The sequence below is a fragment of the Octopus bimaculoides genome, chromosome 7 (genome assembly GCF_001194135.2).
Source record: "Octopus bimaculoides isolate UCB-OBI-ISO-001 chromosome 7, ASM119413v2, whole genome shotgun sequence".
Classification (NCBI taxonomy): Eukaryota; Metazoa; Mollusca; class Cephalopoda; order Octopoda; family Octopodidae; genus Octopus; species Octopus bimaculoides.
In genome coordinates, this window is record NC_068987.1 from 87,754,613 (window position 1) to 87,781,865 (window position 27,253).

Sequence of the window (27,253 nt, forward strand, 5' to 3'; positions counted from 1 at the left end):
AAAAGAAGCAGATTCTGTTTGTGTTGCCGTTTTCTCAAAGCCTACAGAAAACAAAATCTCAAAATATCAATCATTCAAACTTGTCTAATGCCCAGTAAAAGAGAAAAGGAAAGCTTTTTCAAGTTTTGCTTTATATGGTCAAAATAGTCAGCAGATCACTGGTCTCTGATTGCTTGAAAACAAGTGACAACGTTTTTGGTCATCTCAAGGTTATTGTTAAAGATACTTTTTCATAGTACCTAGCAGTGGAATCAAACCCAAACCAGCATGATTACAAAGAAATCTTAAAACCATAAAAGCCAAGCCAATATTTGTTAACTATTTTCCCCCAAGAGACAAGAGAAAAACAATTAATAAACCTAAAATTATCAAATTTCTTAATTAGGCATAAAGCTGTTTTTTTTTTGGGGGGGGGAGGGGGTTCGCAAGCCCTCGGATTCATAAAGTTGGTTACCTGGCTCTCATAGTGTATAAGTAACCAAAATCACAACACTTCCCCTGAATGGAATGCTGGTCAAAGGGTTTATAGTCATCATCCTTTAACATCTGTTTTCCATGCTGGCATGGGTTCAGCAATTATGAAGGGAGGGGGGCAAATCAATAACATCAACCCCCAGTAACTGACTGGTACTTTTTCAACCCAGAAGGGACGAAAGCAAAGCTGACTTCCATGAGATTTGAGCAAAGAATATAAAGAACTGAAAGAAATGCTGCTAAGCATCTTGTCTTCTGTGCTAACGATTCCACCAGCTCATTACCTTTGCGAAGCTATTTGAATAGAGATTTAAAATGTATCACAAGAAACAGTCAAACATTTATTGTATGATACAAATTCACACTCCACACAACTGCTTACATTCTTAGTTATTATAGCTTTCAAATAACATTTATTAATAATCAGCCATTGACAAGCTAATTATACTCAATTATTAAGTTATTAGCATGTTGTTAATCAATTTCATTATCAACTTTATTTTCCAAAATCTCTATGCTCAGAACCAATATCTTTACACTATCCTCACAGCTACATCAAAGTAGTTGTTACATTCTTTTGAGTAGCGTCAGCATACATAGGGGTATCTATTTACAACAAGATACCAATACCAACTATATATTTATATCAATAAATTATACGATTACAATGTACAATGAATCACCAATAGTAATTATGATACTATGATAATCAAGAAGAAATAACCACGATCGCAACAGCCGTTAAAAACCTATCGTTAGTAGCAGTCAGTAACCCCAATTTGCATTTTTTTTTTTTGTGTTTACAGTACAACAATCAATCTTGGAAGTACAAATAGAAAAACATGTCTCATTTAGTATGAAGCAGTGGAATGTCAGTGAGCCAGTGCATATGGGACCTGACTAAAAATGGTACAAAACCAATACTTGGCCTAAATCTCATAACCGTCAACACGAGTCAAACAAGAAATATTATTTTGGAGATTACATACCAGTAGTGCTCGGTTGTACCTCAACAACCCATTTCACCAACTGGTATTTTGTAAAAGGCCCTGCCTCCTCCTACTTTGCAACAAAGAAATTTTGCAGCGACATATCTTTTATCTTTTACTGCTCGATTTCCCTTAAATCACATCCTACTATCCTAAAAAGGATGACGTCTAAGACTTCAGTAGATAACATAGCATTATGTATACTAAAAGAAGATCGGCTGGTAATGACTGATACATTTTGGAACTTCAGTTTGCTCAATCAGAACAGAACTAGGGCTATACAACAACACTCAGACAAAAAAATAAATTGAACCTTTTGATGCATACACACACACACACACACACACACACACACACATTTCAAATACACATGCTTGGCTGTGTCATAAGAGGTTTGCTTCCCAACCACATGGTTTTGGGTTCAGTCCCATGTGTGGCATCTAGGGCCAGTGACTTTGTTATAGCCCCAGGGTGACCAAAGCCTTGCAAGTGGATTTCATAAACTGAAAGAAGCCCATCATATATACAAGCAAGCATGTGTGTTGACTGCTTAACAACCACCAAGTTTATATCCTCATAACTTAGCAGTCAGTAGTGTAGAGACTGATAGAATAAGTATCAAGCTTTAAAGAAAAAGTAATGGGGATTGATTTGTTTGACTAAAACCCCTTCAAGGTGGTGCCCCAGCATGGCCACAGTCCAATGACTGAAACAAGTAAAGACATAAATCAAACTCAGTTTTGATATATAAGTAACCAAGAGATCAGAGATTGATTAACTGTTCAGAGGTTTGATGGCTTACATAAGCACTGAGATTGACATGGTCAATTAAATTGGGACTAAGTCTGGCTGAAAACATTTTAAAGTCACAATCATTCTGCCCCTGCCTCCACCCCCTCCAGCTCCCATCCAAGTCTATTTACAACTGAGCAAATCAAAGTAAATCAACAAACAACAGTATTAATAGCAAGTTTATTTTAAAGCTTAATGCAACCCAACATCATTTGAAGCCAAACAATAACAATAGGAATTAAAGATAGATTCCGATAAAGATCAACAAAGCAGTCTTGAGTTCAATCCCACTCTGTGGTACCTAGGACAAGTGCTTCTGCTTTAGTCTTGTGCTGACTAAAGCCTTGTGAGTGGATGTGGGTCAATTTGTTTGACTTATTAGAAAATTACTATTTGTAAATCTCACAACAGATATTCAGCAACAGTACTTTGGAGTAAAGATTATTTGCCAACATAACATGGCAGTCCTGGTTTAGGAATATCTCTCGTTATGAGATTTACATATAATAATTTTCTAATTTATAGATCAGTGACTAGTTGTCACTTTGAAAACTATATATTTCGAACAGGAATTTGACAGCGCCACCTCTAGATGAACAATTCAGTGCTGACGAAGGGAAATAACCCAGAAATCGCAATACACAGATATTGTTTTGAGCTGAGTGAGGGTGCTAGATTCCCTTGTTCAAAAATATAAGGACACAGATCATGTCATATAGCCAGCTGGAGATGATGTCTCCCGGGGGCTAAATTACAGCAACATTCATACTAAACCAGGATTGCCATGTTATGTTGGCAAAGAATCTTTACCTGTTTGAATAAAACTCTTCAATGTGATGCCCCAGCATGACCACCACAGTCCAACAACCGAAATAACCATGATAAAAAAAAATCCTTTTTATGTTCATTAATGTACACTAATGACATTTTAAAATTAATATTCATATTTTTCTCAATCTGTTTTGTTGTTTATTTATATTTTTGCTTTTTAGGGAAGTGTATGGTTTTATATTTTCAATGTTTTTGAAAATACTGTTATTATGCAGAGAAAGAGAGTAGATCAAATATATGTTTAACAATCTACTTTCACTTTAGTTTATTGAAGGTTAAAAAATAAAACTAACGACTGAAAAACTGAAATGAATGACATAGATAATATTGATTTAACGTAACAAATATGAAGAGGGAAGTACATTTATTTGAATGCCGATACAAAATGTAAATGAAACTCAGATTTTACATGCAACTGCAGTATATCGATCTAGTGCATATTGAATTTAAATATCCTTAAAGATGAAATGTTCTTTAATGTGAATAGCTAATGCAAATGAGATGTGTGAATTTTTAGTTCAATAACATTGAAAAATTACCAACATCACAAGAGGATAATATCTAATGTGAGACAGTAACAAAATGCATTAGAGACAAGGTATTAGTTAATTAAAAAGAAAAAAATGGATTGGTGAAGAGGGAGAATTAAACAATCACAAAATGGTGGTGGTTGATCAATGTTGGATCAAACATCTTTGGGAAGTAGAATAGACGAGGAAAATTTTAAACTGGCAGAGAAATTAATTTGTAATGAAAGAGAAAAGATCAACAATGTTGAAAATGGATTATGTAAAAATCTCCAAGACAAAAGAGTGTTTGATAAAAACAAAAAAAAAAGACAGGTTTTGTTATTGGATCAAATCTAGACGATAATTTTTCTAATTATGGGATGATGTAACAATTAAGTGAATGACCCTTAATTGCTTCATATTATTAATGATATCACTTATTTTCACATAAAAGTTATGAAAAGACTAATAGAAAGATTTTATGGAAGCTTTATTGTAATTAAGCAGTAATTTTTTATTTTACTAGTTTTATTGCAATTAAAAGCTTATATGACATCATTAGAATTCCAAGAGCTATATAACATATTGGATGGCAGACTAATGAATAAATAGTTCATTAGACTAAATATCTCATTCTAGATACTAACAAAAAAAAACAAGATTAGTTAGAGTAAAACATTGTAAGAATTCGGAATTAGAATTACAGATTTATTTATTCCTCTAAGACCAGAATCAACATAAAGTGATCACCATCATCATCATCGTTTAACATCCACTTTCCATACTGGCATGGGTTGGATGGTTTGACTGAGGTCTGGAGAGCCAGAAGGCTGCACCAGGCTCCAATCTGATCTGGCAATGTTTTTACAGCTGGATGCCCTTCCTAATGCCAACCACTCCACGAGTGTAGTGGGTGCTTTTTACATGCCACCAGCACAGGAACCAGTCAGGAAGGCCTGGCATCGATTACGTTCAGATAGTGCCTTTTACGTGCCATGGGCATGGGGGGGGGCACTCAGGAGGTACTGGCATCAGCCACATTCGGACAGTGCTTTTTACATGCCACCGGCACACACGCCAGTTAGGCGGACCTGGCATCGACCACGTTTGGATGGTGCTTTTTACGTGCCACTGACATGGGAGCCTGTTAGAGGCCACTGGCTACAACTCTGATATTGGTTTTACTTGACTCAACAGGTCTTCTCAAGTATATCATATGTTTCTTTATTGCCCACAGGGGACTAAACATAGAGAGGACAAACAAAGAGATTAAGTCAATTACATCGACCCCAGTGCGTAACTGGTACTTATTTAATCAACCCCGAAAGGATGAAAGGTAAAGTCGACCTCAGCAGAATTTGAACTCAGAACATAACAGCAGACGAAATACCATTAAGCATTTTGCCCTGCGTGCTAACGTTTCTGCCAGCTTGCTGCCTTTCTCAAGTATATCATATCACCCGACACATCAGGGATACTCTTAACTGGGCCAGACATGCGTGGCTACAATCTCACTTTACTTGTTGGGTCTTCTCAATCACAGCATATCTCCAAAGGTCTCAGTCTCCTGTCATATAGCAATATAATCAGCATATCATCTCAACTCAACATACATTTTTTTCCCCCTATTTACCCCAATTATAGCAATGTGTTGCGAAATTTGTATCAGTTTGATTGTCAATTTGTATAATTGAATAAAGAGTACAAATAGAAATGTCGGCAACAACAAATTAAGACAATCAACCACTAATTTTACTTAGCAGAACAAAACAAATAAACATAAAGGATTATTAAATCAAGGTTAAATATGAAGTTAATTGGTATGTATGAAAGTAAAATTGTAATTAATTACTATGTAACTAATTTGTATACAATTCGTGTGTTTTATTATAAAAAGTAGAATAAATGATTTTATTTGAGAAGTATTAGTGGCAATCATGTCACTGCTATTATAAATACTTGAAGCCATTAGTATTTAAACTGGCCGAATATGGCCCAAATATTCTGTTTTATGTTTAGAATGGCTAGATATGGCCTCTCGCACATACTCTACAAAAATAAACAATCACGTCATAGAAATCTCAAAGCTACAGGATGACACACGATTATTTAAAAAACAACGTGAATAGAGAAGGATTACATTTGACAGAGTAATCTGAATGCTAAAGGGATTAATGTCATTGGAAATCAATCTATCATTATTGAAGACAAAATTCCATCCAATCTACAAAAACATGGAAAAGTAGAGGTTAAAATGATGGTGATGATATTAAAGTGTATGGGAGGCTTTGCTAATACCCATGACATTTTTGCCAAAGTTCTCAAGCATGAAAGACCACTGAGGCATGATGTACTGCAACAAATCTGCAATAGATCTGGTTCTACAGAGACTATGCCAGTGGCTAGAATCCTAACAGGCTGAAGATGATGGAAAGTGTTGTTGTTTATAGCCATTTCCAATGCTTTTGAGATGGTGAAGGTGAATGGAATACAAGGTATGATGTTTTCACAAAGTAAGTACAGGTGTGCTAAGAAGTTTGCTTCCCAACCACATGGTTTCAAGCGTCTTCTACTATGGTGCCAGGCTGATTGAATCCTTGTCAGGGAATCTGGTAGATAGAAACTGAAAGAAGCCCATCATGTGCGTGTGTCGTTGCCATGACAGTGAGTGGGTGTCACTGTCATGCCTAATGAGGTCCTTTGTTTCTGATGTTCCATGAAAACATGGAGAAATATTACCTTGCTTCGAAACAAGTGAAGGTCAACAACAGGAAGGGCATTCGGTTGTAGAAAATCTGCCTCAATGAATACCCTACAACTGGTAAAGGTGCTTTTTACATGGCACCAGCATCCACGAGCCTGCAAGATTAGGAAAGCACAGCTGGAGAGGGATGTAGGGGACGTGCCTCTATGCAAAGAAGCACAGCAAACCACCAAGGGTCTCAGTCCCCTGTTATCCCCTCTATTGGGCCCAACATCTGAAGATCCTTTCTCACTACTTCATCCCGTCTTCCTCGGTCTACCCCTTCCATATGTTCTCACCACAATTAGAAACTGGCATATCTTGATGTAACTGTAGTGTACAGTCAGCTCTCTTGCACAATACATCTGATGCCTCGTTTACCTGACGACTTCCCTCAATATATTTCACATTAATTTTACAGTAGCAAGAAGCAGCAAACAGGACAAAATACTCAGCCCTATTTTTCTGGATCTACATTCCAAGTTCAAATTCCACCAAAGTAGATTTTACTTTTCATCCTTTTGGGATCAATAAAATAAGTACCAATTGAGTATTGGAATCTGTGTAATTGGCTTAATCCTCCCTATAAAATTGCTTGTGACAAAATTAGAATTTTACAACAGGAACTGCATAATAAAATCCTAAATTTTATGAGCATCTCATAGTAAATTAAACAGAAATGATTTTAACTAGATCGTTTTGTCAAAACTAAATCTGTTCTCTTATGCCATAATGGGGAGAAGTCTTCTAGCTACGATGAATAGAAATTGAATTCAAGATTTAACATTGACACATATATTGATAGTAGAACACTAATATTTACAGGAAGCTGATTAAATTTCTTTGTATCATATTTGTACTGTTCAGTCTTTTGCCTATAAGGCAAACAACTGTTTTACTAAATTCAAACATTTGCATACCATTATAAAAATGAGAAAGAAAACTTGTACCTTGATTTTGTTTTCTTTCTTTTTCTATTTTTTTTTGTTGTTTGTTATTTCAATGAGTGTTATGTTAATTAGTGAGGGAAAGGAAGCTCTTCCAAATTAGTCTGCAACTCTGAATTTCAGAACAGAAAAAAAAAATGCTGTTTAGACTGACCACCATGTTAAATGGGAATGACGATGCAAGTTTTCATATCTGCTATGTGTATACACACACACACACACAGTAGTAAGACAGGTAGGATGGAGAGTTTTGCTGTGGGTAGAGTTGGAAAGAGAACAGGTAGCAAACATAATGGCTTCTATGAAGAGGAGTGATATTTTACTAAGCCATCTTGGTTGAAAAGTAATACAAAAGAATTCTACAAAGTTTCTAAAGACTCTTGGCAAAGGAACAGAAGATTCCATGCATTCCTGTGTAAAGAAGAAGTTTACCTCCCAACCACTTGGTTCTGAGTTCAATCCTATAGTGTGGTAATTTGGCGCAGGCGTGGCTGCGTAGTGAAATGCTTGCTCCCCTACATGGTTCTGGGTTCAGTCCCACTGCGTGGCACCTTGGGCAAGTGTCTTCTACTATAGTTTCAGGCTGACCAAAGCCTTGTAAGTGGATTCGGTAGACGGAGACTAAAAGCCCATTGAGGATATATATGTGTGTGTGTGTGTGTGTGGTGTGCATATGTGTGTCTGTGTTAGTCCCCCTACCATCGCTTGACAACCGATGTTGATGTGTTTATGTCCCCCATAACTTAGCTGTTTGGCAAAAAAAAACTGATAGAATAAGTACTAGGCTTGCAAAGAATAAGTCCTGGGGTCAATTTGTTCAACTAAAGGCAGTGCTCCAGCATGGCTGCAGTCAAATGACTGACAGAAGAATAAAAGAATAAAATGTCTTACTATAACCCTGGGCCAACTTGTGAGTAGATTTGGTACACAGGAACTGAATGAAGCCCATCATGTGTCTGTATGCGTAAGTAACATGATTTATACAAGAGTAAATACAGTGTGTGTGTGTGTGTGTGTGTGTGTGTGTGTGTGCATGAATTGATGTTTCCTTGTCTATTGTAGAAAGTGTCCTCTTCATACGAGAATGTTGTTTGTTTCCAGTCTTCCATAGAAAACATGCCTAGTTAAAGTAATTACCTTGCTTGGAAACAGATGAAGTTTGGTGATAGGGATAGCATCCCGTTGTAGGAAAATCTGCCACAACAAATTCCATCCAACCCATGCAAGCAAGGAAAAGCATACAATAACAATGATGACAAAGTTAATAAAACAGAAAATTCCTGCAACAAACAACTCAGGCATCCAAGAACTAAATGAGGATATTAAACATGGCAGTGTGTTAGGCTGCCATCTTTGGACAGGCAATATCAACAATTTAACTTTCCTTTGCAAAAATGTTTGGGATCAAGCTATTGGTTATTCAAACAGAATATTTTCATTTTCCTCATTCATTTTTCATGATTTAGGGCAATACAGGTGAGCTGGCAGAATCGTTAGCACATCAGGTGAAATGCTTAGCGGTATTTTATCTGTCTTTATGTGCTGAGTTCTAATTCTGCCGAAGTCGACTTTGCCTTTCATCCTTTTGGGGTTGATAAATTAAGCACCAGTTGCACACTGGGGTCGATCTAATTGACTGGCCCCCTCCCCAAAAGTTTTTGGGCCTTGTACCTAGAGTAGAAAAGAATAATAAACATACACGAGGGCGGCAAGCTGGACGAAATACTTAGCGGTATTTTGTGTCTTTGCATTCTGAGTTCAAATTCTGCCGAGGTCGATTTTGCCTTTCATCCTTTCAGGGTTGATTAAATAAGTACCAGTTACGCACTGAGGTCAAGATAATCAACTTAATCTGTTTGTCTGTCCTTGTTTAACCCCCTGTGGGCAATAAAGAAATAAAATACAGTTGGTTCAAATCTGAGTGTCTCTATAACAATGCTTTCCATTCTGAACAGCTAAGTAATAAGCAGTTAGGAACAGGATGTGGAAGTCTGAGAAATCTAAAGAAAATGTCATCTTGAAAGACACAAGAAAGAAACCCAGGATATATCTTATTTTATAGCCAATGACTAGTTTCAGTCATTGGACTGTGGCCATGCTGGGGCATCACCTTGAAGCGTTTAGTTGAACAAATCAATCCCAGTACTTATTTTAGACTAGCACTTATTCTACTGATCCCTTTTGCCAAACTGCTAAGTTATAGGATGTAAACAAACCAACACTAGTTGTCAAGTGGTAGGAGGGGACAAACACACACATGAATACACACACACACACATGTGCACATGCATACACACAAGCACAGGATGGCTTCCACACAGTTTCTGCTAACCAAATTCTCTCACAAGGTGTTGATTGGCCCAGGTCTGTAGTAGCAGACACTTGTTCAAGGTATTGTGCAATGGGACCGAACCTAAAACAATGTGGTTGTAAAGTGAGCTTCTTAACCACAAAGCCAAGCCTACACCTTCAGAGAAACAGATGTGTGAGATCCAATGTCAGAACAAGCAGTTAACCATATATATCATATTTGGTTGGAATCTAGTTTCCACATACAAACAAACTCTCTACCTGGTCACTACAACTACTCAAATCATCAACTAAATCTCCATGGATTCCCACCTTACCAACTTAAAAGAAGGACACTACTTAATGCAGTCCTAGATGCATTAGATCTCGAAAAGAATAAAGGGGTGGGGCAGTCACAGCTGGAAACACAATTTAATTTAATCTTAAATCAGACCTAACCCATGCTTAACAATTACAGCTCTTTGCCAATGCAAAAAAGAAAAAAATTATACACATAGGTGCAGGTGTGGCTGTGTGGTAAATAGCTTGCTTACCAACCACATGGTTCCAAGTTCAGTCCCACTGTGTGGCACTTTGGGCAAATGTCTTCAACTATAGCCTCGGGCCAACCAAAGCTTTGTGAGTAGATTTGGTAGACTGAAACTGAAAGAAGCCTGTTATGTGTGTGTGTGCATGTGTGTGTATGCTTGTGTGTGTGTATGCTTGTGTGTGTGTGTGTGTGTGTGTGTATGCTTGTGTGTGTGTATGCTTGTGTGTGTGTATGCTTGTGTGTGTTTGTCCCCCTACTATCGCTTGACAACCAATGTTGGTGTGTTTATGACCCCATAACTGAGCGGTTCACCAAAAGAGACCAATAGAATAAGTCCTGAGGTTGATTAGTTCGACTAGAGGCGGTGCTCCAGCATGGCCAAAGTCAAACAACTGAAACAAATCAAAGAATAAAACATTAAAGAAATACAAGATTGTATCTCAGAGAAGATTGGCAAGAAAGGACCGGACAGAAGAAGATGGGAAAAGATTAGAGTAATTGGAAAGGAATACATCAACAGCAACAAGTGAATGCATCAGAGAGAATTCGAGACATGCCAAAGAGTTAAAAAACAGTAAAAATAAAGTTCTGGTGAAAAAGAGTTAATGAACAGAACACAGAAGTGAACATAAAAAGATGTTGATAACATCTGTCACTAATAATCATTCTTTTAATAATATGTCCACTGTCTATTCAGGACAGCAGAGCCTGATTAGGAACTGAGATTCTATGTATATCGGTAGGGAGATATTGCAGCTATCTCCAGCAGTCGAGTGTTCACCACTGATGGGGCCAGGGAAGGCCGAAATCATGTGATCAGGTGGTGATGGTGGCAAGTGATTTTTCTATCGCTGGCAATGTAAACGAGAATTCATATGCACCAAAAGCCCATATGGGAGGAGAGGGTTCCCCTCATAGTAACTATCGCAGTATAGTGTATTCTAACACAACATTCACTTTTAAGTGGGGAAAATACTACCTTTTGGTATTAAAAATGCTTCTGTTGCTAATAATTATCTAAAAGATGCTTGTTCTTCATTCACCTTTCATAAATGTTGCTTTGGCCAGGAGGAATTTAGGCCAACAGTTGGTACCCAACAATCACTGGGTGTTTCAGCCTTGAACTTTAATGCCTGCCCGTTGGTGGGTCAGCAATGGTGGCCAAATCACTGTTTACCATCTCCTCCTGGCTTTCAACTTAATTCCTCCCCCTTGCTCTGTTTCTGCTGCCACTTCAATCGTGTAAGCAGCTGTCTTTTGCTCTTTTCTTCTTATTCCAAAAATGGTAGCTGTACACAGGATGGGAGAAATTTAATAAATACAACACAAGAGTAAACATAAATAGAGGTTGTTCAAAGAACTGCAAATATGATTAATCTATTATTTGTTTGAGATAATGGTCAATCAATTTTAGTTCAAGACATTCTGAATGTCACCTGAAAATGTTACTGAAGAATCTTAATCACACGTCAGTCAATATTCAAACGGTACTCGTAAGATCAGTAGAAATGGAAAGATGGCAGTGTATGTCAGCATGACCTGGTAATGAGTTTTACCAAAAAAAAAAGATTTGATCACAGCGTAAGACATAGAAAACAGCTCTTCTTCCTTACAACGGAATACAACTTATATAAAAAGATTAAGTATTAACCCCTTAAAGGGTGAGAAAGGTTTGCATTGAATGCCTGTACCAAACAAGCAAGAAACAAAAAAATATCTTAAGGATAGGTTTTATACTTATTTTCACTTTAGATAGGTACAAAAACCATGAAAAGGATATTTTAACTCTTCGATTATAAAAATAAAGACGAAAGGGCAATAAAAGAACTGTTAAGTTCCTAAATTTAATGTTTTTTTAATAAATTGGAGAGAAATCGGTTTACTATCTTCATCCAAAGTTAGTAGTAGAAGTATCATTTTCTTCTGTGCTATCTAAAGCATCATCATCGTCATCTGCTTCATTTGATGATGAAGGAAATCCCGAAAAAACTTCATTGCCACTTGATCTCTCCCATCAATAAGGACCACTTACGCTTAGGTGTATTCGACAAAGTAGAAGCTCAGGTGTCAATTGATGATGGCCGTATCCACATAAAATTTTTGAAACATCAGTTTATGATGTTCACTTCTCTAATGAAACATCAATTGATGAGGTCTACCATTTAAGGGTTAATGCCTATTACAAGGCATTTTATATTCATGTCATCTTACTTCAAAGAGGAGAAAATTTCACTAACTGAAAGGAACTTAAATAATAAATTAAGTTTCAACATTTTGAGGAGAAATTTATTCAAGAGCCTTTCAGTTTGTGAATTTAAATACTTCACTCCTGTCCTGAGATTTAGTTCAAAACCTGCTACACACATTGTGATGTATCATGATCAAAGACCATAACTCTGCTTAACTGTCAAGATGGTGAATAAATTCAGTTCATAATTCATGAATGCTTCTCATTTAGGAGATCTAATAGAAAAATTGATTTTTCTCCAACAAAACTATCCCTCCCAGGTTCAGTAAAGTGAGAGACAGGCATGAGCTCCCATGAGCACACATAAAAATAAACTGAGCACGTATTTTTGTCAATATAATTGCAATGCCAAACACAGTTATTTCAACTGTCATAAATTTGTTACAGACATTATTACAGAAATAATCCATGAGCATAAAAGATAGATAGCAGTCATGGTCAAACTGCAGGTCACATGTGGCGGCCTCTTTTGGGCTTCTGAATGGAACACCTAATTTCACATCTCTTTACTCTTTTACTTGTTTCAGTCATTTGACTGTGACCATGCTGGAGCACCACCTTTAGTCGAGCAAATCGACCCCAGGACTTATTCTTTGGAAGCCTGGTACTTATTCTATCGGTCTCTTCTGCCGAACCGCTAAGTTACGGGGACGTAAACACACCAGCATCAGTTGTCAAGCGATGTTGGGGGGACAAACACACACACACACATATATATATATATATATATATATATATATATATATATATATGACGGGCTTCTTTCAGTTTCCGTCTACCAAATTTACTCACAAAGCTTTGGTCGGCCCAAGGCTATAGTAGAAGACACTTGCCCAAGGTACCACACAGTGGGACTGAACCCGGAACCATGTGGTTTGTAAGCAAGCTACTTACCACACAGCCACTCATAGAATCAATAAAGTAATCATTCCTCTCAGAAAGCCATATTCCATGCATCCTTGTTGTGACAGTGGTATGGCATCATTAAACTGGGAACCATGTGAAAACAAGTTACTGGTGCTACATGTGTTCAAATTACACACCCAAAATCTATTATGTCTACTCCAGTGTCCAATGACTACAGGTTGCCCTAGCCTCTGTGTCTACGGCAAGCTGAAGTAAAAAATCAATCACTGCATTATCTCCTTTGATTTGCTTGGTTCTTCCAGTCTGACAATATCCTGCTTATTAGAATATGTGACTTGATGTCATCCTGATGCAGACATCAAGAAAAAAGGAGGGTTAAAAAGCACTCCCTGTAGGATACCAGTAATTAATGTAAGACCAATGAAGCTATCTCTTTTTATATAGTATTTTGAGACCAATAGCAGCACATATCTAATCCATGACTAAGTCACAGCAATGAAACTCTACCCTTCACCCTATTTTGTAGAGGAGTAAAAAAAAAGAATGGTTATTTCAAGGAGTATTTATGAGACAAGAAAACATTTTAAAATACATTTTGTTTAGACTTTTAAAAACAGTTTTTAGTTACAAATCTCATGTATAAAAACTTATGTAATCATGCTGTTGTTGTTCTTGTTTGTTCCTTCTCAAGACATGCCTGGCTCATAAGGGCTGGTTTCCTGGTTTCATTGGAGTATAGGTTCCCCACCTGGATGGGATGCCAGTCCATCTCAAGTGAGCTGCTAGATGCAGGAGGAAAGAGTGAGAGAAAGTTGTGGCAAAAAGAGTCAGCAGAAGTTTGCCATTACCTTCTGCCAGAGCCATGTAGAGCATAGGTGTTTCATTCATAAACACACACATTGCCCAGTCTGAGGTTTGAACCCACAAACCCTCGACCATGAGTCCCCTGCTCTAACCACTAGGCCATGTGCCTCCACTATGTAATCCTACTTTCTTTTGTTTTTTAAATGTGATGGTTTGGAAGTTGTAAGAGGTCAAGATATGTCCCCGTTTCATATAATAGATTAAATATTTTAATTAAGGATAAATTTACAAGTTTTAATTAAATGAAGAATACTTGAACAGATTTTTTTTTTGTACATATATTTGGGAAAATTTAATAAATGAAATGAAAACATTTTTGCAAATACAATGATGCCAAACAGTTATTTGCAACTGTCACAAATTAGTTACAAGCATAGCAGATACATTCTAAAGGGCATTCTCTGAAGCTGTAAAACCTTTGAAGAATCTTCCTTTCACTCAGCACAGTAGTAAACCAGGTTACCATTTATATTCTTCAAAGACCTCTCTAATCTAGTGAGAGTTATGTACTCAAGACTTCATAATATTTATGGTAGGAACAACAACAAGCATAACATTTTCAAATTTTACAGAGAGCATAAGTTTTCTTGAAATATGCAATGAATTCTTGCATGTCACGGTTTACTAAATTCAAAGAAATTAATTCATCTTAATACGGACAGAAAACCTATCTTAGGCCCAATCATTACAGGGGTCCCCCATCTGTTGCTACAATGACAAGACTTCCAAGTGGGAAATTCAACTTTGTTGTTGCTTTCTTCAATTCTTCATAAATGTTAGATCTTAAAATGTCTTTCATTGTCTGAAGAGCAAGTAATTCTTAGATAATATTCAAAGATTTATCAATACCACATATGAAAATTGCTGGTTGGTCCAAATCAGATATATCTTCCATTATCAATAGCCAGTGGAAAGGAATCAAGTTCTCTTATTTTTCCTGACAGTGTACCTTCAATATCTGCTGCAATTTCTTCAACCTGTCTTTAATAATACGGAACGTATCAAAGCAACAGCATATGTTAATCACACTTTCATCAGTGTTTCTCTATTTCTAAGGCAGAGGTTTTTTCATATGGTCTTCAATAGTGAAAATGGGCCAACATACTTTCAATGAAAAATTGCTCTATATTGATATTTTGGGGAGGGTAGTGTGGCCCACCTTATGATTAGACAGATCTCCTGCAACCACTGATCAAAATCGGTTGCCAACGCCAGATATATTCGTTATGTAAGCTATAGAAAAATATTCTATGATAAAGCCAGCAGGAAAATTTGCCGAAGACACTTTCAGTGACAGACAATATACAATTTAATTCCAGTTATAAAACAACATCTATAATCAAGAAAGTAACCTCTTTTTAAGGATGAAACATTTGTTTTTTTTATCCACTGTTTTTAATACAAATTAATACTGAACCAAATTCGATGACTGGCACCCGTACCAGTGGAGCGCTAACAGCACCATCCAAGCGGGATAACTGCCAGAGCAGCAGTCTGGCTTCCGTGCTGGTGGCATGTAAAAAGAACCATTTGAGCGTGATCGTTACCAGCGTCGCCTTACTGGCACTTGTGCTGGTGGCATGCGAACAAAACATTCAAGTGAGGTTGTTGCCAGCGCTGCTGGACTGACTCCTGTGCAGATGGCACATAAAAACACCACTTGAGCGTGGCTGTTGCCAGTACTGCTAAACTGGCTTTCAAACCGGTGGCACATAAAAGCACCCACTACACTCTCGGAGTGGTTGGCGTTAGGAAGGGCATCCAGCTGTAGAAACTCTGCCAGATCAGATTGGAGCCTGGTGCAGCCATCTGGTTCGCCAGTCCTCAGTCAAATCGTCCAACCCATGCTAGCATGGAAAGCGGACATTAAACGATGATGATGATGATGAATTTATTTTGTAGGAGTGAAAGAGTTTTAGATAACTATAGCCACTTAACTATATCTTTTCACTTCATCTCGAAGAGAATGACATCCACATCAATATATTAATATTTAAGTGTTATTTCCTTCCCAGACTTCAACTACTAGAAATACTCATAACGACTGTAATTTGCAAAAGGGAAATACACTGATTAAAAGAAGCAGCATTAAGTATATAAAAACAATGTTAAACCAGGCTGTTTTAAAGCTATTCAATTGTACACGAAAGCTGCTCAATATATTTTATAAATGTTTCTTTCCGTAACTTTATACATACAACTCTCGATCTTTGATCCTGTTCCAATGAAGCAAACACTTTTATAAACAAATTCATTCAAATGTTGTACTTTAAAAAAAAACAAAAAAAAACTTGTTTAATTTCAAAATATAATTACATTACCGATTAAATATGTTAAGGGAAAAAAAAAAAAACTTGTAAAAAGCCAAGGAGAAAATCCAATGATCTAAGAAACTAAAAACTGATTAAACATTAATACTTACTCCACATAATAAACAACACCTTCTGGGGTAATACTCCATTCCCAGCCACTAGGGAGATCTGCAAAAATAAATGGTAAACATAAAGAATTATAAAAAAAAAGAAATTAAAACCAAAGTTTTAGAATATAATCCACTACAAACTTTAAAGTTATTTCCTGTCTCAAGTGGATTCAACATAAATTAATAGATGCTACTTTAGTGTGCAGTCTACATGGCAGTCTGACCCTAACCCCTCGACCAGATCAGATCATTTCACAGCATAAGACTATCGATATAGCAATAGACTGCATGCTAAAGTAGCACCAATTAATATATAATAAGTCTATGTCTATCTTGAGACATGATTTTTCTTTTTATTTTTCAATGTTTCTGTGAAACAAGATGTTAATTGCATTGGTGTTTTTTTTTTCTTTTATTCTATTTCTTTTTGTTGGGCTGCAGCCATACTGGAGCACCATCTAGAATCTTTTTGTCAAACAAATCAATTCCAGTAGATTTCTTTTTTCATTTTTAAGTCTGGTACATATTCTGTCAGTCTAATTAGCTAAACTACTAAGTTACAGAGACATAAACAAACCAGCTATGATCATCATGTAGTAGACACACATATACACACAAAGACACACAGTTTCCATCAATCAAATTCACTCACAAGGCATTGGTCATTGGTCATACCATAATTACAGTAGAAGATACCTCAAGGTTCTGCACAGTGGGACTGAACCTGAAACTACTTGATCACAAAGCAGGCTTCTTAACCACACAGCCATGCCTGTGTAACAGCTGAGTGTGACAGCTTGTAAAAACCGATTCAGAGTAAAGGAATGAAAATGTCAGGTTGTACTGAGTTTAATAAAAATGCTGGTGCCTCATAACAATCACCTAATACACTGTGCAGTGGTTGGCATGTTAGGAAGGGCATCCAGCTGTAGAAACCATGTCAAAACAGACAGCTGGATACTGGTGCAGCTCAGCTCTCCAGCTCTTCTCAAACCATCTAACCCATGTCAGCATGAAAAACAGGCATTACATGATGGTGATTAAGATTCCCCTTAAACAAGATGCCAGTCCTTTGCGAGATTCAAAGCCAGCAATTTTGAAGGGAGTAGGGAAGTTGATTACATCAATCCCAGTACTTCACTGGTACTTTATTTTATTGCCCCTGAAGAAATGTAAGGCAACATTCACCTGAGTGGGATTTGAACTCGGGACATAAGTGCCGGAAGAAATGCCACAGGGCATTCCTGTCTAGTGTGCTGACAATTCTGCCAGAAATTAGGCCAGCAGTAAATGATATTCAAGTTGAAGGTAAGATCATATCTTTAAAAATAAAACAAAAGGAGAGAGGAATGATAGATAAAATCAAATCAGGAGAAGCTACACACAGCACCTGTTTAAACTATAACGAGAGTAGTAGATACAGGTGATAGGTTGACTATTAACAACTAATTTTATATGAGAAGAAATAAAAACCTCCAAATGGAATTTATAAGCAAGACACAAAAATAAATAAAATATAAAGCTTTATGATTTTATATCTCTAAACAGATTGCAGAAACAGAAATAGACTATTTTCAATGTTCTTTAGAGCTTAAAAACTGAAATTAACACATAAAAATACTGAAATAAGTAAACAAAGAAATGTTTAAATATACAAGACACCTCAAGGAATAAATGAAAAATGCAGATAAAACTAGACTGATAAGATATATGCTTCACAACCAGGTTGTAGATCTGGATTTTAATCCAAATGTACAACAGCATTTCGGACTTTTATTGCAGTCTGGGGTAGATGAATGCCTTGTAAGAGAATGTAGATGGAAACTGTGTGGAGCCCATTGTATGCATATACACACACACACACACACACACACACACACACACACACACACACACACACACACACACACACACACACACACACACACACACACGAGGGTGAGTCAACAAGTAATGCCATTTTGTTTAGGACAGGTATAATAACCAACACAGGAACATGTATCATACATCAAAATGAAGCTGGTCCTCTGTGGATCACATCCCTACTTCTCAACATAGTCACTGTTTCTCTCAATAGCAATGCTCCACCTTCGAATGAGAGCATGTATCCCTGCCCCGTAAAATTCTGTTGACTGTTCTTTGAGCCATTTCTTCACTACAGTTTTCACTTCCTCATCACTGGACTATCATCTCTTTGACCCCATGAAAGAGGGTTTGAGAAGCAAACATTATTCCAGTGATGAGGAAGTGAAAACTGTAGTGAAGAAATGGCTCAAAGAACAGTCAACAGAATTTTACGGGGCAGGGAAACATGCTCTCATTCGAAGGTGGAGCATTGCCACTGAGAGAAACGGTGACTATGTTGAGAAGTAGGGATGGGATCCACAGAGGACCAGCTTCATTTTGATGTATGATACATGTTCCTGTGTTGGTAATTATACCTGTCCTAAACAAAATGGCATTACCTTTTTGACACACCCTTGTATATGTGGGTGTGTATATGTTTGTGCTTCCTTGTCAGCACATCATGTGAAAGTTGTAAATGAGTGTCATTGGCATGCATTTCCAATTTTCTGCAGAAATTGTGTCTGGCTCTGGGGAAATATAGAGTTACTTAGAACTAGGTGGGTGTTGACAACACAAAGGGTATCTGGTTGTAGAAAATCTGCTTCAATAAACTGTCTGACCTATGCAGAGACGGAAAAGATAAAGTTAAAGCAACGATGATAATGATGTTCAAGTGAAGGTTGGAGCCGTTTTAACTTGCATTAAATAACTTTAGAGAAACCAAAGTCAAAATTCTTTAGGAAACTTCAAGTATTTTAGTTCTGTATCTACTGGTTTTGTTCTTGTTCCCATATTACTCCTCAACTGCCATATTTGATGGCATAACAAATGCACAGACACATTAGAAGCACCCCAATTCCAGTTGCACATATTCAGGAAAATTTTCTAAGTGCATTAAAAAATATAATATTTAAAGCAATCTCACAATACATAACAAAATATTACAAAAGTACCACAAGTACAGCAGAAAATATTATCATCATCGTTTAACGTCCGTTTTCCATGCTGGCATGGGTTGGACAGTTCGACTGGGGTCTGGGAAGCCAGGAGGCTGCACCAGGCACCAGTCTGGTAATGTTTCTACAGCTGGATGCCCTTCCTAACGCCAACCACTCCGAGAGTGTAGCGGATGCTTTTTACATGCCACTGGCTCAGGGGCCCAAGGGGGCTGGCATCGACCACAATCAAATGGTGCTTTTTATGTGCCACCAGCACGGGAGCCAGTCAAGGCGGTGCTAGCATCAGCCACGTTCAGATGGTGCTTTTTACATGTCAATGGCACAGAAGCCAGTTGGGGCAAAGGGGCTGGCATTGACCACATTAAAGTTTAATATCATCATTATTATTATCATTATGAAGTTAAGGCATGAGCTGGCAGAAATGTTAGCACGTCGGGTAAAATGCTTAGTGATATTTTGTCTGTCTTTACGTTCTGAGTTCAAATTCTGCTGGGGTCAGTTTTGCCTTTCATCCTTTCAGGGTTGATAAATTAAGTACCAGTTGCATACTGGAGTCGATCTAATTGACTGGTCTTCTCCCCAAAAATTTCGGACTTTGTGCCTAGAGCAGAAAAGATTATTATTATGGAGTTAGGTGAGATAGAAGGGACCATCTAGATCAGTGGTTTTCAACCGGGGTCCACATGACCCTTAGGGATTCATATAAGAATCTATCTGCAATGAATTGGTTAGGTTTCTACAATACACAAAATATTAAAATTTTTTTATACAATATAGGCGCAGCATGGCTGTGCATAAGTGCAGCATGGCTGTGCATAAGTGCAGCATGGCTGTGTGGTAAGAAGCTTGCTTCTCAACCACATGGTTCCAGGTTCAGTTCTACTGTGTGGCACCTTGGGTAAGTGTCTACAATAGCCTCGGGCCGACCAAAGTCGTGTGTGTGTGTGTGTTCTCCCACCATCGCTTGACAACCAATGTTGGTTTGTTTATGTCCCTATAACTTAGCGGTTCAGCAAAAGAGACTGATAGAATAAGTGCTAAGCTTACAAAGAATAAGTCTTGGGGTCGATTTGTTTGACTAAAGGCAGTGCTCCAGCATGGCCACAGTCAAATGACTGAATTCCTAGTAATATTTAATAATAAAAATATTATAGGATTTTTTTTTTAATGGCTATGAGGGTTCAGTAGAGCAAAATAAAAATCACAGGGGTCCCTAGGCAAAAAATGGTTGAGAATCACTGGTCTAGATTAAAATTAGCCTATAGTAATGAGCATCAGGGATATAATTTAATGAAGGCCCAACTTGCAAACAGAACCTGATGTGATTGTTTTTCAGACATTTTTAAAAATAAAATCCATCTTATACAACATCAAATACAGTAAATATTTATAATATTGACCTAACCTTGCCAACTAAGTAAATAACACACTTTCCTATTAAGTTGGATTATTTGCTTGATTAGCTAAGCTACACTACTTGAATAACGAGGACACAAGTTGCGCAAAATGGTAGCAGAGGATACATAAAAACAAAAGAGAGGACAACTAAAACTTAGGTTAAGACAAGATCAAACCTTGTAAAGTAGGTCTCACTTCAAATGAAAAACAAACAAACACACTATATAAATTGTTACGTAATGGAAAAGTCTGTTTAATATGTTGCTAAATTCCCACAGTATACAGGATTTTCAACAGATGTCATAAAACACACTTTATATTTCAAATTATTGACCTCAGTGAAAACATACATTTTCATAGCCATTTCATGACAGACGCTGTCAAAAGAATTCCAAACCATCAAAGCATCATTGATTTCCTTTTTTTTAAATTTTATTCTCTGTATTTCTTGCAAACATTTGTCCTGTTGATGTAAAACATCTGCTTCCTATGTCCAAGCAGTATGGAAATACAAGCTATGAATCAATATTAACCGATGTTGCTTCTTTTTTTTTTTTCTTTGTTTCCTTTTTTTTTTTTTTTTTTTTTCATAGAAGTCATCACAGAAAAATGTACTTGCTTTGCAAACAACATTATTAAGTCATATATTGAAAACTGTGAGTGAAACAAACAATTAAAATCTTTAGAAAAAGACTAAAAGGAACTTCTTACAAAAATTAAGAGTATTTATGAACCAATTAATTATATTTTTATGAAGCAATTAACCAGAGACCTTTCTATTGAGACAAAATCAACGTTAAATGAAACTTATCGAATACTTATCGTGGCACTCCGTCGGTTACGACGACAAGGGTTCCAGTTGATCCAATGTAACAAGACCAGATGACCTATTATTTCAATTCTCCTAGATATAGCCGGCTGCATCTGTGTGCAGGATAAGTTTACATCCTGGCTCAAGCACTTCCCAGTTGGACAGGGAACAAATAAATTACATTTTCTCTATAATTAGCTCACTCTACCACTAACACAACATACCACACACGTGTACTTTACACCTCCCCTCTCATAGCACTTACACACATTTACCTACATACACAAAACCTCCTCAGTAAGATGCCCACAATCACACACACATACACACACAAACACACACACACACACACACACACACGCTGTTCATCATCTCAGTTGACTCAAACTTCACTTCTGCCGAGAAACACCATTTAATTCTACTAATTCCATCTATTTTTAGGAATGTTTCCTCATCTATAAAAATATTAGTGAATTTTTCTTTTTTTTTCTACTAATCTCTTTTTCTTCCTATGTATTTTGTCAGAGAACCATGGTCTAAAACGCTGAATCTTCCCCCGTTTCTTCCCTTCATCATCATCATTTAACATCCGTTTTTCCATACTAGCATGGGTTGGACAGTCTAACTGGGGACTGGCAAGCCAGGAGGCTGCACCAGGCTCCAATATGATCTGGCAATGTTTCTACAGCTGGATGCCCTTCCTAACGCCAACCACTCCGAGAGTGTAGTGCATGCCTTTTATGTGCCACCGGCACAGGAGCCAGTCAGGAAGCACTGGCATCAGCCATGTTTGGATGGTGCTTTTTACGTGCCACCAGAACAGGAGCCCCCTGGGGAGGGGGGCTCAGTATAAAAATTAACTTGTATACATATCTGCTTTTATAGGATTTCATTTTCTTTGTTCCTGAAATCTTTTTGCACAATTTCTTTAAACAATAGATTTAACAACATTGCATAGACATGGTCATGTAGTTAAGAAGCTTGCTTCCCACGAACTTGTGGTTCCAGGTTCAATCCTACTGCTTGGTACCTTGGGCAAAAGTCTACTATAGCCTAAGGCCAACCAAATCCTTTCAGAGGATTTGGTAGATGGATACTGTAAGAATCCCATTGTGTGCGTGTATACAGACACACATACACACTCCTATCTTAACAACATATAATGGTTGCAAACAAGCATCAGTGTCATACAAGCAATGTCTGGCCATGGAAAAATAACTTTACCAGCAAACGGGTGAGGGTTGGTGACAGGAAGGGCATCTGATTCTAGAAAATTCCAGCTGATCCATGCAATCATGGAGAAATAGAATCAAGTGATGATGATGGATTCAATAGCCATGAAGAATGTTAGAAGCTAATTTAAAACATAATGGTTGACAGCTTTTTAAATTTTTTCTCATGATTCTTCAAGCATTGTATAAATAATTCAACAGAGAATGACAACTCATTTAAATGTTTAAATATCATGAGTTTAATATAAAGATTTTTGATGACTTAGACATCTGAATTTTGGAGTTATTAAGAAATTAATGTCTTGATAGTATCAACATTTTTCCATATAAAAATGCAAATTCTTCAGAGATGCTTTGATATTTAAAACAAAAAGACTTATTTTGAAGCATTTTAAAGAAAATGTTGCTCTTGCAGTGACACATGGGTTTTGACACAAGGGCTTTATGATGGTTGATACAAACATGAACCTTTCAAGGAGACAAAATTACACACCTATTAAAGCAAGTCCTTGCGAAAAATTAAAATTGCATTTCATATAAAAGCAGTCTTCGATTTCCCTTTCAGCATTTTAATCTCCACTTTTCTATGCTTGCATGGGTCAGGCAGAGTTTATTGAGGCAGATTTTCTATGGCCAGATGCCCTCAACTGTTTCCAAGTAAGGTGATATTTCTCCACGGCCAGCCATGTTTAGGCAGAATACGGGAAATGTGTGAAATTGCTTGTATGATAGTGACACTCATTTACAAAGAGACCCACATACACACACGCTGCTTTTAGTTTCCATCGACTAAATCCATTCACAAGAATTTGATCAGCCAGGGGCTATACAAAAAAAAAAGACATTTCCCAAAAGTGTAGTATTGTAGGACTGAACCCAAAACCATGTGGTTGGGAAGCAAACTTCTTAAACACACAACCATGCCTGTACCTTTGTATATGGTAACCACTCGAGTGCAGGTTTCTAAACATGTGAACCCTCAAAACACATCTGATACTCAGATTACAGATGACCTTCAATAGAATTGCATGGTCTTCACTATCAAAGGTAGCAGAGAGATAAAGTGACAAAGGTGTAAAGATAAACTGCAGTACTTGAGACTTAAGAGATGAGATTAATCCACAATATTACTTGATAAGAATGAGTGTATAATCTATATATATATATATATATATATATACACATAAAAAAAAAACTAATACAATTATATTTTGCAAAAATGTGTACCACTAGTAAAGATAAATAGGTTGAGTGGATAAAGTCATCATCAGCATCGTTTAACGTGTTTTCCATGCTAGCATGAGTTGGACGGTTCGACTGGGGTCTGGTAAGCCAAAAGGCTGCACCAGGCTCCAGTTTGATCTGGCAGTTTCTACAGCTGGATGCCCTTCCTAATGCCAACCACTCCAAGAGTGTAGTGGGTGCTTTTTACTTGCCACCGGCACAGGGGGCAGGAGGATGGCAACACCCACGATCGGTTGGTGCTTTTTACGTGCTACCGGCACAGGGATCACAACTACAATTTCCATTTGATTTTTATTTTGATGTACTTGATTCAAGGTCTCCTCAAGCACAGCATGTTGCCCTACGATCTAAGGTACTTTTGAATGGGCTGGGGCTGGTTATGCAAAACTGGTGTAGGATACTGCCATGAACTCACTATATTTGCCGGGTCTTCATAGTCACAGCATACCTCCAGGTTTCGGTCTTTCGTCATTGCCTCTGTGAGGCCCAACATTCAAAGGTCACTGGTCCTGAGTTCAATCTGTTGTAGGTGTCTCACAACAATTTATCATACATTTCATCATCATCATCAACCCCTGGATATTACCATGTTGAACCCTAGCACTCATAAGACCGGTCACCCAGATACTATGTTGTATAAGAGACCAAGATCGTAACATTCCCCCTGGACAGGACGCCAGCCCATTGCATCAACCCCAGTGTTTTTGTTTTTCTTTCTTTTAAGCACTGCACTTATACTATCAGTCATTTTTGCCAAACCACTAAGTTACAGGTCATAAACACACCAAAAGCGGTTGTCAAACGGTTTACATACTACAACCTCTCTTCTTATGTCATAACGCTGACCACTCCACCCCTCCACTTCTGGTTCTGTAGTCTTGCAAACTGCATAGCAGCCTCATTAGTGCTGGTGGTATGAAAAAAAGCACCCAGTACACGTTGTCAAGTGGTTGGCATTTGGAAGGGCATCAGGCCATAGAAACCATACCAAAGCAGACACTGGAGCAGGATGCAGTCCTTGGACCTTTTGGGCCCTGAAACCATCCAGCCTTTGCCAGCATGGAACATAGATGTTAAATGATGATGATAGAAACAGTTGCATTTTGGTGATGAATGTTATAGTGAGGTAATATTGTGGATTAATCTCATCTCTTAAGTCTCAAGTACTGCAGTTTATCTTTACACCTTTGTCACTTTATCTCTCTGCTACCTTTGATAGTGAAGACCATGCAATTCTTTTGAAGGTCATCTGCAATTCTGGACCCTGAAACCATCCAACCCTTGATACAAAGATACACACATAGATATAGATATGCATGTATACAATGGGCTTCTTTCAGTTTTTGTCAACCAAATCCACCCACAAGGCTTTAGTCAGCCTGGGGCTAAAGTAAAGAGACATGCCCAATGTGCCACACAGTGAGACTGAACCCGGAAGCATGCGATTGAGAAGCAAACTTCTTACCACACAGCCATGCCTGCTGGTCATTAAATTTGTTGTTAATTATTGATGTCCCTTTTGGGAAAACGCATTAATTATTCAAGCTAACATAAGTGTCTCTATTTGATCACATCATCTGCTACAGATACTATATATTATACCCTAACATCTTGCAAAACAGGAGAAAATAATCCTGAATGCACACGTGTCGAAGAAAAGGATGAATCAGTCAAGACTCTAATGTTATTGATCAGAGTTTTGTAAGATCAGGTTTTACCTGGAGGTAAATTACAACAAAGGAAAAAATATGTTAATGATGTAGCAATATAAATTTTATGTTTAACAATGATTACAACATAAAAGTCTTCAATCATAAAAGATCTATTTAATCAGAGATAACCCAAGTCAAATGATAATTTAATAGCCCACCAAAACATCAAGCTGCTCATTTATATTCTCAGGATATTATGGAAATAATCAAACCTTAGTTTTTGTGATATGAATGAGTATTCAGTGCTCCTTTCTAATTAAATAATCAATTAATCTTACTTCCTAATACCATTGAATTTTTCTTTCAGACATTACAGTATATTCAGACAGTTACTACAGGACCAGTAAACAAGGATGAAACTATACTTCTGCTGATGGTAGCTACGAATGCAGAAACATTTCAAGGTTGTCTCCCTTGATTTCACCAAAGAATGTTAGCTAAACGCTGTTTTCTTGGTCACCACATTAAATACATTTTGTTTTGATTTGGGTTTTTCCTCTGACATTGAAAACAGGATTAAATAAACCGACATTTTTATTTACTACCTACGTTGAAAAGCATTGTTTAAAACAGCCAACAAGCTACCCACCCTGCGGTTAATCAACCTGCTAGAAACAACAGCCAAATCTCTCTCCAGTCACAACTAATGGTGAAAATAGCACACATTGGATAATGTGGACCTTATATGCACTGTGAACTAAAGATAGGATGGTCATGGCTAGAACACGTGTGGTTAGAAGTCTACTTAATGAGGGCTGGCCTAAACTATAACCAATATTTTAAACAAATCTAGATTGAACTACCGAGTGAGATTTACACAGCCAGCAATATGCATACAAGTTAGTGTGTACCTAAATAAAAGGTCACCATGAGGGCAAGGTCTTTTATTATAGGGACCAAGGTAAAGTTTAAGCATACACACAGAACAAATATCTCTCATTGATAAGAAAAGAAAAAAATGGGCGGGGTATATTTACATTATGCTGAGTCTTAAGAAGCAACAGAGAAGGCATTTTATCAGTCCAGCGGAAGTGAGGGGATTGCAGTACTTGTGACTGTAATTTAATATTAGGGAACTAGAACACATTGTTGAGGAAATTAGAGGAAAAGTTTCCATAGGTTGGTAAACATTCCTCGCTTCAGCACCAGATAAGAAAACAATAATGCCCCCGATGCAGTCTTGTGAAGACTAGGTTATCGGGATTAAAAAAAAAGTTAGATAAGTTGACGATCGTGAAAAGTAAAAATAATTTATAAGTAAAACAGCGATACAATATCAGGGACTTGTATAGTCAGGGGGGGGG

General features: G+C 37.3%; 1 protein-coding gene across 1 annotated transcript in view; it reads right to left on the reverse strand.

The window, feature by feature from the left end:
• Positions 1-27,253, reverse strand: part of LOC106880977 (uncharacterized) — a 164,838-nt gene that overhangs the window by 128,391 nt on the left and 9,194 nt on the right. The window contains exon 3 of the mRNA XM_052969454.1: positions 16,526-16,583. Coding sequence (XP_052825414.1) covers positions 16,526-16,583 — 58 coding nt within the window. The remainder of the gene's footprint in view (positions 1-16,525; positions 16,584-27,253) is intronic.